Source organism: Sinohyriopsis cumingii, chromosome 1, assembly GCF_028554795.1.
Source record: "Sinohyriopsis cumingii isolate HCF-2022 chromosome 1, ASM2855479v2, whole genome shotgun sequence".
NCBI lineage: Eukaryota > Metazoa > Mollusca > Bivalvia > Unionida > Unionidae > Sinohyriopsis > Sinohyriopsis cumingii.
The window spans coordinates 128,829,059-128,844,157 of NC_142961.1; the positions used below are offsets into that span (position 1 = coordinate 128,829,059).

Genomic DNA, 15,099 nt, shown 5'->3' on the forward strand with positions numbered 1-15,099 from the left:
GCCACCAATAAGTTAATTTATATGTATATGATGTGGATCTTCTATACGAAACATACAATCATTCCAATTAACCAAACAATCAGCCAAGCACCAAGCGTGCAAGTAAGCAACAATAAAACTAAACATGATAATGGGAATTAAACGTACATACCTGCAATGAACTATCATCGGTCCTTCAGCTTGTTGTCTTGTATTTGCAGCACGAATCTTCTGACGGAAATGAACCAATGATGATGCAAACCTAGGTACACCCCTGTCTGGCCAAGCAGTGAAGTGGAATTGACTGATTTGATGCGTTTCAGTTTTACCTCCTTTTAATTTTCCATTTATCTAAATGTAGACATTGATAATTATTCTAAGGTTTGCATTATAGCATAACGTATACATATCCATTTATGATAAGCAATGTGTCATCTGAAATTTAACATTTTGTTTATGGCACTACCTACTTACTGACTCATTGATAATACTGTTATTTTTATGGAGTTATAGATTTGTCAGTTTGGCGTTAACGATAATCAAAGGCAAAAAACCCATTAAATTTCTCATTGAAATTTATTTATTTAATTTATTCAAGCTAAACAACTTAAACTACAAATTATGAGCCGCTTGAGAATATAGCTATCGTCGTTCATTGTTTGCACCATTTATACAGATCTTAAAACTATCATGTCACTGAAGTTTTATCTTGCTTTCAAAATTTGTATACGTGGTGTAAATTAATAACTATGGTCTAAATAATATACATTCATTTTATGATTTAATAATCAATATGAGATAAACCTAATTTAAGTTAATCCTTATATCGGCAATGGACATGTTTCAGATTCTTATTATGAAGCTCTTTTGAAAGTAATTTGTTTATCAGAATGTGCGATTGAAAAAATTCTTCTGTTAGGTGTTTAGGCTCGACTAGACAGTAACAAAAGAAAGGGTGAAAACAGGAAGATTTGAAAAATATTATAATCTATTTTATGAAAAAATGCTGTAAAAATGGAAGAAAAAAAGATGAAATTAGAGTTATAAGAATTAAATCCAAAACAAATCAAAGAATAATCCACGAATACCATTTTAGAAGTACTAATACTAAAATATTCTAATGATTTCAACTGCCAGTCCCGACGAAAAATCCAAGGTGGAAGACGCTGACGTAAGCTGTATCTTGTAGTGTTTTAAAATTTACAGTTCCTTGTAGAAACGAGAAGCATCACTCCGGTTTTTGGAAATCCGAATAACATTTTGTAAGACATGTCTTTGTTCAAGAATGTCGTATGAGCACACTTATGTCTGCATTAAAAAATGGATTAATCCTTTTGGATCCCAATAATCTGAAATAACTCCAAACGGCACAAAAGTCCCTTTCCAGTGTAAGAGCCCAACCGAGAATATTTCTATAAAACAAAGATTATATCGTATTCTAAAACGCAGTTTCGAAAAGCCTCAAGTTGCGAAATCGAAAAGGAGGGTCAAGTGATCATTTTTATATCACGTAAGTCTAACATGAACCTGACGAAAAGCAATCATTTTACTGTAAGAAATTTAAAAAAAGTGTTTACTTATTAATCAATTAATCTCATCATGACCTCAACAACAAGCAAACATTTTAAAATAAAAATAGAACTTATTTAAGTGGCTACTACTAATTTTGAGTCAAGGTCAGGATCTGGAACAACATTTTGTGAGTGAGTGTTTGATCGATCAGAGAACAAGGCGCATGAAGGGGACGACAGCGTCGATTGTCATGCACATAATAAATGCCTTGTGTGCTCGTCGTATAGTATCGGGTCTAACGACATATTTTTCTATTGTGTCTACGCCTATTGTGGCGAATATAATTCGCGAGAATCGTTATATGTGAACGTTTAGGGTATTCGAGTCTGGTTAAGTTGTCAATTTTATATTACCGTGTTGCTATATATTGAAATAGTGACATGTGGGTTATTTATTAGATTGGCATCGTTTCTAGTATTGAATATTTAATTATTTGCTCTGTTCTGTTTTAGTATCGTATATTCATTACTTTGTTTCGTTGAAGGCTTTCGCCGGTTTTTCTTTTGTCTTGTGTTGTGCTAGTTTCTTCTCTACAACGCCTGTCTCATTTATATATATATATATATATATATATATATATATATATATATATATATATATATATATATATATATATATATATATATATATATATATATATGGATTTTCAATAGGTATAAAGTTATGATTTTGGGCTGTGTGAGAAATCACGTATCGTTCATTGTTGGTATGGCAGTTGCACACTTCAAAGCATAGTTTTATTCCAATTATAGGTGAATAGGAATGGTTTCTCAATATATGCCTATAACGAAAATCTTATGCATGTTAATGTGTCCTTATTTATTGTCGAATCCATGCCGATAAAGTAGATTAGTCAACAAATCTATTTAAGTTATGAAGTTGGAGCAAGAGCGAAAGGGTCATTTTCTAATTGTTAAAATTAGTCCTTAGTGTAGGAACACTTAGTGGAAACGGTACTCACACTCAGCCAAAATTATAATCTCCTAATAAAAGTAACAACACGCTCATCTGATATTATTAAACTGACAAGGTTATTCAATGACAGTACACAATACATGACTTTTTTGGTTTCCTATCAGTGCTAACTGTACATTGTTATCTTAGTTGGATTGCAGTGTTGAGAACCATGCGAGATTGTAATAAAACGATGTAATATTGCTAGACCAGACATGTAACCACAATTAATAATTGATAAAAAATGACTTAAGTTTGTAGTATATCTGTATATGTATACTTTGAATCTTTATTATAACAGCAGGCTATAATTAGGAATGGTTAAAATGTACTTCAATAAGCACTTCTTGGTATTACCTACATGTTGTATGCCATTATAATTCAATATTCACTAGACAATATACAATACACGATATGTAATTTAATCAAAAGTCGTTCTGCTGCTACTAAGTTGATAATGATAGGTTAGTGATATATTAAATCAATATAATGCTCTCCTTTACTTAGATACACTATTGTGCTTGTCATAGCCATGTAAAACACATTAATACTTTGGGTTTGATTAGTACAATATAATAACTTTACGACAGCGTTTTAAATATGTTGCTAACAACACCAAACATGATATATAATTGAAATTGACTTTGAAATACCAAATATTTTCACGATTTATTCAAAGAATATCTCCTGTAGACAGAACATAGGTTACCACAGAATTTAACAAGTAATCAACACAACATCATTGATGAAGAACTTCAATACGTTTGTTGTGTAACCTTACGTTGGCATTTATGATGTAACCTGGAAAATGGCCAGTCTATATGACAGTTAGATGCGTCAGCTGCAATCAAGTGGAACATAACATGGACTTTTTGCCGAAACGGATTTGCCAAAAATTAAATGGTTAAAAGAACACACAATAACTTTACTTTTGGATATATTACCATTGGATTCTGTGATGATGGTGTCTGGTGTCAGACTAACAAAACAGTGTACCTTTTCTATACATAGCGTCCTTATTGTGAAGTCCGAAAACGTTTCACAATGGATTAGTCTTATGACACTATCTCCATATTCCACAGAACCCTCATCAGGCCAATATTGTTCACACTTGTGCTGTAAATTAAGAGTAAACATCTTTTATCAAAGAAGCCTAACAGAAAATACACGCATCTTTTCAATATGGTCCTGATTATTCTTAATGTACATAATGATGATATTTAGTTTGCGTAGTACATGTCACATGTTAACTCTCAAAATGTAAAACTGAAGAAGAACCAAGATTAAAGCGATTCTAAACCAATATAAAATGTTATAACGATTAAGCAAGAAAATTAATAGTAATCATAGTAATAGAAGGCGGAACAACGGCAAAATATACTGGTTGTAGGTCCTGAATTTTACTAATCATATACGATTTTAATATATGCAAATAAAACAAGCCCATAAAATGGCAGAGATAATGTAGAGAAATGTAAATTACTTTTTTCAACAATAAACTGAATAACATAGTAATGTACTAATGCATATCAATATTTGTTATTAGATAATGGTTAATGTATTATGCTTTAGGTACCTACCAAAAACAAAAAAATATATATTTGCTTCAAGGTTTCTTAATTAGATTTGTCTTATTCTGGCAAACAAAATAAGTATGATGTTAGAATGGGAATATTAGAGAACATTTACAAATGTTGAAATGAATAAATCAACCGTAGTATACTCTCTATTATTCTCAACCATTTGATTATTGGTATGATGCTATGTACACATAAAGATATTTTCATATTGTAAGGTTCACAAAATATCGAATTATAACTTTTTAATTCAGACTATAATAGCTGAAATTACCTTTCCCTCTTCCGTGAGATTAGTGAGCATGACAATTGTGCTGCATTTAGTCTGCCAAATCATTCTCCAGAAATCATTCAAAATTCCCTTCGTTGGACCTATCCACATTGTTAAATGGAAGTTGAATTTCCATTAGTAATGAGGTGAGGAAATTGCATCCAGTATTATAAACGAAAATCTCTGACAGTTCCATAAAACAGTAGAACATTTACACACATGCACATAACATTGCAAAATAAACTAAGAAACAGGAGGCCTCAATGGGTTTGATATCGCCGATTGTAGTATCTGATAGATATAAGTAGGAGAAATAGGGTCTACATATTTTGGGAACACTTTTAAATATGTCATTGAGCGCAATGTCTAATACTGTTAAATATAAACGAAATATAATGCAGTCTGCTCACATCATGCAGAAAGTCTGGAATTCTTACGATTTTGTTGCTGTTATTTAATTAATTTCTTGTGACGAATACATTTTAATTGGACGATCTTGAAATGTGGGTTAATAACGGTAAATAATTTGATGAAAAGCATCCTGTATTATTGTTGTATTCTGTCATAACCTCTCTCTCTCTCTCATTTATCATCAAGATGAGAAACACGTATCTTATATATATATATATATATATATATATATATATATATATATATGTGTGTGTGTGTGTGTGTGTGTGTGTGTGTGTGTGTATGTGTGTCTGACTAATTACATTAAATATATCAAAGGTCATATAATAATGGATATATTTGTAATAATATAAACAAATCTATTTTTAGAAACGACCATATAGTGACAGAAACGTTATTAGGCACATATTGGATTCAAATCGCTTCTGCTGGGCATGATAATACGATATATTTAAAAATAAACAATATATAAAATCAATTCATTATGTTGCATATACCTAACCGGATTAATCCGTATAATTACCTTTCACCTAAATTAAAATTTACTCAGTTTAATCCTAAATGTGTGTCATTTTACTGATCGGTGAAATATAATGTATTAGTCGTATTAATATTTTCCGCTAGGGGGAGAACACAACATAAGCCCGAACCTGTGATATTGATTATCACCATCATACGTTACTTCTCTTGACTTAATAGGCAGATTTACAAGTACCGTATTACTTATAATAATTTACGCTGGCCATATTTAATAGCAGATTAGCGTCGTCTGTAAAATCTTGAAAGCAGATTGCAATTATTTGTATATATGTGCAGTAGCTTCAGGCTCTACTGTTGTTATTCAAATTCGGCCCTAATATTTTTATTGACACAGTTTTAGTGGGTTTTTTTTTTTGCTGTTGGTTGGTTTTTGAAGAGATGGGCAAATTTTGCTAACGACTGTGATAATTTTCCTACGATTGGCATAATTTTAACAAATGTGAACGGTCATCATGCCTGATGTTTTTTTTTTTTTTTCTTAAATCCCGGGAGCAGCCTTTTAAAGAAAGTTGGATACATAAACTGTATGCTGACGTTGCCAAAGCAAAACTGTTGATGGATCCTATCACAGGCATATATTGCCTAATGATAAAGGTTTGTAGTTTTGACATAGTATTCATATCAGTGATACCAAAGAGAAGATACATATATAATAGTATTTATGATACTAATGTCATAATATTGCACATATGTGTAATGGTCGCGAACTGATAGGAAATTCATAAAGTCTAATCTAATAGCTTGCTCTGCTCTTCAAGTAATAAGTAATTATTATGGCTTTCATCATTTGCTAGAACGAATACATGCTTACCCTGTGCCGCTATGTAAGTATGGAAGGTCTTGAAACCCTGAAATATATATATATATATATATATATATATATATATATATATATATATATATATATATATTGGTGATATCAAAGGTTAGCACAAACTTAAACGTTTTCCTATGAAAGAAAAAATATGATACTTTGTCAGTGAAAGGACAAAAGGGATTTAAAATTCCGAGTAAATTTTACTTTCCTTGCTGTACATGAATGGGCCTAAAATGACTTCGGGTAGATTTTCACCTTGATTTCGACACAGTTTTAATTATAGCATTTTAAAAGTAGGAAAATTCAGTTACCTAAATCTTTCTCACCAATACAGTGTTGTCAGACGTTTATTACTAGGCTTTGGTAAAATACATCTAGTGCTAAACACACGCACAAACAGTCATATTTGTGTTTCGTTTTGATATTGTGTTTAGTTCAAAACCAAAGAGCTCAATACAGATTGATACAGGTAAACATATACAGAACAAAACGTAGTCGTTCGGAACATTTACGATATATTTATTTGAACAAAATCACACAACCAATCTATTGTTTTTCTTTGCTGTGTTCTGGTTGTTTTTGTTTGTTCCAAGTGAAAAAAAGACTGCACTGTAATGTGAAAGTCACTTACGTTCACATAGCATGCATTGATATAATCGCTTTCATTTGACGGGTCCCATATTTCTAGTATCACGCGTGTATCGTCGTCTGTAAACGAGAAACCGTTATAATAGTATTATACTATACAGCGCATACCTGCGATTCGGTGTATATTTAACATTTTATGACCATCGATATAAGTATGGTATTATGAACACCCAGTTTCCTGATAGTGAAACACATTGGGACAGCATAGCCCAACCACTGTGTCCAAATTGTCGTTTCTCAAACTGAAAAAATTCAGCAAACTTTGTGCGGACCAGATCCTGGCAATGTACACAGGAACGAATTATTTTGTATCCCAAATGTCGGGAAATATATCATTGTCCAAGTGACTATCAAATGCAGGCAATTTATCAGGTATTACAAATAGGTTATAATAAAATAGTGCTTGAATACCATTTTAAGGTATAACAACTAAATAATGTATGCATTTTAACATCATTAGGGTCTGCCAAATATATATACAGTCACATAAAACGTACGTACATGTCAACACATGATTGATACTGTTTATAATGTAAATTGTTACATAAAGATAGGCACAGCACGAAACCCATGTGCAACTAAACAATGTGCGTTTCGTGTCTACAAACGTTCAGGATACTTCGGCACACCATATACATTTAGTTGCATACAAACTTTATGTCATTACCTAGCCTTCTTTAGCAATCATAGTATATACGCAAACTATACAAAGTAATTTGGTTAGAAGTTATTGAAGCATGACGAAATAACCGCATGTCACGGAATAAGGCAAGAAAACTAATTTTTTATGCCTTAAGAACAATTTTGTTTAACTTTATAGACGCACACATCGTTACCTAGGGTGGTTCATTGTTTGGTATTGTATGACTGAACAATACATGCATCTCACCGAAGGTGGCTCGCGGCGAGATACTCGTATAGCACGGTATCCACTGGTACGATAACCCTGGTCGTGTACATTTGTTTTCTTCTTCATGTATTTAGAGGAGGCTTTTTGTTTTATGCGATACAGTGATCGCTTTGATCTTTCCAGAGTGTCAATACTCTTCGAACTACCGCCATAGCGTCATATGGATGTGGTGTCAGACTGTATGTGTGGATGGATGGATAGACGGATAGATCGCTTAGAAGAACCAGGATGGTGAGACCATTATCCATAGTGTGGCATTGAAGCCTTTTCAACCGACTGTGTATCTGTTTCATAGTGGAAATTGTTTAATATGGACGTATAATTCTGAAGAAGGACCATAAATTATGACTTTACTTCTCAACTCTTGGATAACGAGCATTACGTTGTACAATGCATGCAAGGACACGTGGTTGTATACTATATCTAATTTGCTTTGTAATCGTGATTATTTGAACCATACTCACTTTTCTTTGCAATAGGTGATTATTTGAACCGTACTTTATTTTGTGGCATTTGGCTGTGTTAACTATATATATTGTTCTATTGTTATCATATGGCAGTGTGAACAATACATATTTTTATATCGTAATCATACGGTTGTATGAACCACACATGTTTTTTCGTGATTATCAAATGGTTGTGTGAACCACTTGTTTTTCATAGGCATTATATCGTTGTGTGAACCACACTTTATTTTTCATCATCAAACGATTCCGCGAGTCGTACTCGTGTCTATTCGTTTGTCTCGTAATGCTTCGTAAATCATATTCTATTCAGTGTGCACATGGTGAATACGAGAACCACACTCATATTCTTGTTACACATACGGGCATCTGTAACATATTCAGTATAGTAGTAGTGTAATTTGTAGTGACTGGGTGTGCTAATCAATTTGGTCATGTGATGTGGTGAAAATATATGTATTCATCTTTTTTTATTATAAACTTTCATAATCATATTGTGTTGCGTTGTCATTCAATCCAAGCATCCATTCTGATTGAATCACATTAAACTGGTGTCAGAAGTGGGATACTTTGAATTGAGTGAAATACCGATATATTGTGTGTGAACCTATGCGCTGCTAGTATCCCGTAGACTGTGACAGTTTTGACAAGTCATCTTCAAAAGGTGCGGGGGACCTTTCATGTATACATATGGTTCGTTTATGTTGCCTTGATAGCAAAGATAAGGTTCGTAATTAGTGATTGACGTCCCTTAAGACATGTATTCAAATTTATAACAAAAATCTTGTCATCACTTAAGGACTTATTAGGATTTGGGCAAACAAGTCGGATATGAGGGAGAAAGTATAAGAACATTTTATTGATGAAGGACAAGCCCGGGAAAGGGATAAACGGGCAAGAGAAAGGGAATTAGATAACAAATGATTAGATATGCAACGGGAATTAGAAAAGGAAAGATTGGCATTAGAAAAAGAAGCTGAAATAAGGAAATTAGAACTGGCGAATAAACTCGAAAGGGAACTAGAGAAGGAAAGATTGGCATTAGAAAGGGAAGTCGAAGAAAGCAAATTTGAAATTCGGAAAGATCTTGAAAAGGAAACATGGGAATCAGAAATGGAAAAATGGGAATGAGAAATGGAAGCAGAAGAAAAAATGGCCGAATTATAAAAGTGGATATTGTAGAGGTAGAGTAAAGAAATAAACAAAAGAGATTATGACTCACAATTAGAGTTAATAAATGCTAGAAGAGGAGAACAATATTCTGTTTCTAGCATATTACAGGGCACGAAATTACCTTTGACCATGAAAAAGATAACATGGATAGTTATCTCCATCGCTTTGAGCGATATGCTGAGAACGAGAAGTGGGAGCTAGAGGATTGGGCTTGACATCTTGATTCTTCATTAAAATGCAAAGCGTTGAATTTATACTCGCGAGTCCCCAGAAGTGATATCTTTGATTACGACGCTCTGAATGAATCACTTGTGAAAAGTTATGAGTTGACTGAACAGGGATTTTATTTGAGCTAGAAGCTTCAAACTTTTATTTTCTTGCCTAAATAAGATAGCAAACTAATTTCATCGAGTACATCAAGACTAGTTATACAGCTTGTTTTGATGCATTTCGTAATCTTTAGGCGGGTAAGGTATGACTTTTGACCTTTTATTGACAAGGCGTGTTTTTAAATAAAAGGCATTCGTTACAAACGATTAAAAGCTCATGATATCATACAAAGAATGATTGATTAACCGAAAACGAGACACCCACACTCTATTTAGTATCTCTTGTTTATGTCGTAATTAACATGAGACCAGTAAGTAAAGAACGCCTGGACAACTATTAAATGGACATAAATAAGTGTTCTCATCCTCAAAAGTCAGCCTGTCAAATGTCATGTATGTCGGCGATTTCAAAGGGACTTGATAGACGTAATGTACATTGATAACATCAGTGTTCACAAATCTTTCCGTTGCGAGTATCATTAAAAAGAGTATAGTTTTCACTGGCCAACAAACGTACTGTTTGAGGATATGGTAGGCATCAATATGTCCGTTAATCCCAGATATGTACAAATATTGCGATGAAAATGTAGCTGTTAAGTTAGAATAGCAATTTTATTTCTTGTTTTTCAAAACCTGCTTCAATTAAAAACAGAACACTAAGAAAACTAAGTAAATTTTTAACCTTGCCTTTGGGCTTGTTTCTTGGAGAACTGATCATGCCCGAGCCAGGAACATTCATTTAGAAATAGTATATATATATATATATATATATATATATATATATATATATATATATATATATATATATGTGTGTGTGTGTGTGTGTCTGTGTGTGTGTGTGTGTGTGTGTGTGTGTGAATGTCAGTAGGTAAGTCTGTTATTGTTTCCATTTGTACATATTGCATCATTTATAAGAGCATCAAGTCATGCTATACAATATTTACATGGGTAGATGTTTTTGTAACGATTTTTCGATCTATTTTCTGGTAGAAGAGCCGTTTTGTGTAGTTTTGTCAATCCATCGGGTAGATTCTGAAAGTAAATATAGAAGAAGGCAACATCATCATAATGTATAGCAATTTAACCAGAAAGTATAATATAAAACAAAAAAGACTCCCTATGTTGCATAGCACGAACCGTCTTAAATGTACAGGCTTCTCCTTAATATCAGTTTCTTATGTATGTTATCTTAAATGGAGAACAATAGGCATACTTTAAAGATCGCAACGTATATACGAGTACGTTATGTTTTAATATCGAAACATGCATTGGCTAGGTAATTATTTCATGTAAAAATAGAAAGAGACATGATTATGTATTGTATACCCACCGTTTGCATCAACTTCAGTTCATCATAAACACAGCAGGTCATTAAGACTAACTGGGATGTAACACAAGACTGAAATAGCTTAATTGCTATTGTTTCTACATCAATTGATATTGATGAATAAGCGGGATAGTCACGTGGATTTACTAAATATTTATATGCAGCTGAACTGGTTATACTCACGTTAAATTCTTCTTCATACAAATTTGGTTCCATCGTTCGGCTCAAAAACAAAGAAGGCAAATCTTCTACACGGATTGAGTGTTTATTTGTCAGTTTTTGCGGCGCAAAAGAATAGTATTCCTTTGAGCTATCATTGCTATTCATGTATGCATTTTTTGATTCGTCACATTCTGGATTTTGTTTAGGGTAGTTAATTTTCTTTGGTTGAGCTGTAAGATAAAAATGAGTTAAATAATCACAAAGTTATAACATAATTTAACCTAAGAAAATTGAACTTTTCCAATATTTGAAACATCTAGAATAACTAACTTTTTAGATGAGAAATGGTCATTAATGATTCGTTAATGTTAACATTGGCTATCTTGCTTCAGACGAAAGGTTAAATTATATTGGCAATGAAAGTAAAATTATAGTTTATTATTGTTTTGAACATTAAACAGAGACAATGTCGAACATCAACTATGTCGCAGTTTATTATCCTCCATTGTCTTATCATTTTGACTGGTTCCTAGCTTTAGTACATATGTATCTAGCGTTTTCTGGATATGAAAGGAAAGAACTTGTGATGTAAATACACTCGACTGTAATAGTTGTATTTCACGCAAAACGGAACAACATATTTCCATCACAATTTAGAATGGAACGTTCAATTATTGTACAAAGGCCATCAGCATAGATACCGGAGCTAAGTGGAACACGATGTTAAAATTCTGAAAATTGTCTTTGTTACCGTAAAATACAACATATATGAAAAGATAAAAACCTCCCCTTATCAAAGGTTGACCGATGCCTTGTAGCTAGATCGTACATTAGATTCACAAGACTATATGGTTTAGTGGTGGCACTCTTTACATAATGTAAGCTTCGACTTACCATAAATGGATTTCTCTATACTATCTTCGTGTTTTTGTTCTCTCCTTTTTGAAGAACTAGGTATTTTGTTTAATGTAGTGTCAACGATCGTATCTTCCGGTCCTCTTGTCCTTCTTATAAACAATAAATACAGTGCATTTTAAAAAGTAAGACATACAATATTTGGATACGTGTAAGCTGAATTCGTTTTTGCTATTTTTAGACGAAGACAATTAATCTGCAATTGATAGAGCATTTTTTCAAAGGATATATTTCATACCAGTTATAAATCGCCTACATGAACAGAGTACATGTTCTGATGCAGTGTGCCTCACTCCCGGTTAAGAATATTGTAATTGTGTAGTTGCTTTGAACAAATACATGACTGAATTGTGCTTGCCTGTCGGCTCTTAAGACATAATTTCCTTATTGAACCTTGAAAAAATATTACTTTCCGTGGTTAATAATTCTTAAATCAGACTCATTAAAAATTGCAAAGTTCTATACAATTATTGGATAACGACTCACTCTTTTGTGACAAGGGTAGTATAAATTTCGTCGTACAAGGGCATGTTTTTGCGACTGACACAAATTGGCCTATTTAATAGGCAGGCTAATTCAGAAATTTAAAATACATGCGGCTTCATTCAAATTTTTTAGTCTGTGCAAATAAAGTTTCTAGTATATACATCGCATATCGCTTACAACTGACGCAGAAATCTTTCTACGTTTTTCCATTCTCCATCCCTATTTGTTCGTCCCTCCTTATGTGTCTGTCTGCCACTCATTTCGTTTATTGTTACACCCATTTGAAATAAGAGATTTGGCTCTCAATAGTATCCAAGTTAAAAACGAAAAAAAAAATCTTTGTTCTAACAATTGGTCTCTTTCGTTTCTTATTTAGTTCATCGTATTTCAGTTACATAAATATATATACGAATGGGACCCCCACCCCTACCCCGCCGCCAAAATTTAGCTGAACCTTTATGCAATACATTTATATTTGGATTATGTTTTATACGTCATTTCAGTATGTTTTAATGCTACAAAAAGGAATAAAATGTATAAGGTTGAAAGTCAAATGAAAAATACCGAGACTTTGTCAATTGCTATGTCAGTCAAAAATGAAAACATATGTTTGTCACTTTGTTGGCTGTCTTTCTTAGGATTGAGTAATATTTGCATCAGTCTAATAAAATACTAATACTTGTATAATACATAATTTGTATTATTGTGTATTTTAGCATTTTTCAACTCTTAAATGTCTTTGTCGAATAAAACTAACACATTTCAGAATGCACTGAATGCAACGGAAACGAGAGAACTGGGGAGTTCGAGCTCATTGCGCATGAATATATCATTATACATGCGATGGAAACAGTATATATATATATATATATATATATATATATATATATATATATATATATATATATATATATATATATATATATATATTTAACCTAAGGTCTTCAAAGGTCAGATGAACAGACTAATCCCTTTACGAATAAACAAGGGGATGAGACAAATACAAATTTAATAGGGCATGACCCTTTCTCTTCAAACATCACTAAGTGAATGTAACTACAACCATAGGATTCAACTCCAACCAAGAATTGGGAAGTTGTATCATAAATATCATATATTGCTTGATTTTGAAACGTTGTCTTCCTCAACATGATGGAGAGAATATTGACTTAAAAAAGCGAATGAATAATTATGATAGCCACATCTCGCAATCTGCTGAACACTTAGCATTCAAAACGAGTGAAATTCTGTCATATCCTTTAAGGTACTGCCAATCAAGCTATATAGTGACGGACCAAGAAAACAATCATTTAAATCAGCAAATATACGAACACGGATAATTTTGCATTAAGAACTAAATCTAACAAACCTGTCATATCACTTAATTCGCACAAACATATATGTTCACAGTCTCCATATAATACCTTGATATAGATTCACATGCCGGAATAGTGTTTACCTTATTCAACCATTTTATTATCATATAATAATAATGATAATAATAATAATAATAATAATAATAATAATAATAATAATAAGAATAAGAATATAAGTAGTAATAGTATAAGTATGTATTCTTAACGAGAACTTCGTGATTTGTTTCTAAAGTATTTTAGCTGGTACTATTATTACAAGGGAAGCTCTTTTTTGATGTAGGTTCTTCCATGAACGTTAACTTTCATCATATCTCATAGCAATCATACAGCAGGAGATATGTACTTCTTTATCCATTATCAAATATAACACTTTTGTTTACTTGATTTTTTAAAAACAATGATATACTTTTCTGTAGACATAACCCAGCAAGACTTTAACTAGGTTAACTGGGACACTGCCTAATTTCAAGCGCGTCAGACGTTTGCTTTCAATTGTCGACGGATTCAAACGTTTTTCTCAATTTAGACTCAATTCAGTATAATGTTTACCATGAGCATGTTCATTTTATGCACGAGATTTCAATCTTAGGTAGCCGATGTATAAACATGTGGATGCTTTTTATAGGCCGCAGTTGTAATTTGTTTTCTCTTGTGTAATACGTTTGTAGTCTGGAATCCTTTTTTATCATAATGCAAACACTTACAACCAGCCTAGCTTTTGTACTCCTTATTTATTTTGTTTTAGTAAGTTTACTTTGATCGGCTGACACACACACACACACAGATTATAAATATATAATTATATTTTCTTACAGAACAGGCAGGATGTTGGAGGTCGCGTGTTTGAACCCCGAACGAATCATACAAAGATTCACAAAACTTATCAGTTGCCGTGCTTGACGCTAAGTATTAAGACAAGGTTGGGAAAACTACGGCCGCCAAAGGTTTTCATGCGGCCTAGGAGCAAGTCATCATTTGTACTGACTCTGTCTATGTTACCCTGTTTATCAAATAAATGTGCTTGTTTTGAAGTTTAAGTTTAAATTTTCAAATATTAACAACATATTAACAACTGAAAATTATTTATGATGTTATTTGAAAAAACATTTTGTTTTTGCTATTTCAAATATTAATTATTTTACTTAATGAACCATGCGGCCCGCGACAAGATGTAAATATGTGTATGCG

The 15,099-nt window shown here is 32.6% G+C and overlaps 1 protein-coding gene across 3 annotated transcripts in view; it reads right to left on the reverse strand.

Moving 5' to 3' along the window:
• The window catches only part of LOC149807847 (uncharacterized), a 149,675-nt gene that overhangs the window by 16,023 nt on the left and 118,553 nt on the right, over positions 1-15,099 (reverse strand). For all 3 annotated transcript variants that reach the window (XM_089971378.1, XM_089971377.1, XM_089971379.1), the window contains exons 10-17: positions 12,029-12,141; positions 11,156-11,364; positions 10,590-10,677; positions 6,753-6,829; positions 6,116-6,152; positions 4,357-4,454; positions 3,502-3,621; positions 152-330 (exon numbers count right to left, since the gene is read on the reverse strand). In XM_089971378.1, coding sequence (XP_089827504.1) covers positions 152-330; positions 3,502-3,621; positions 4,357-4,454; positions 6,116-6,152; positions 6,753-6,829; positions 10,590-10,677; positions 11,156-11,364; positions 12,029-12,141 — 921 coding nt within the window. The remainder of the gene's footprint in view (positions 1-151; positions 331-3,501; positions 3,622-4,356; positions 4,455-6,115; positions 6,153-6,752; positions 6,830-10,589; positions 10,678-11,155; positions 11,365-12,028; positions 12,142-15,099) is intronic.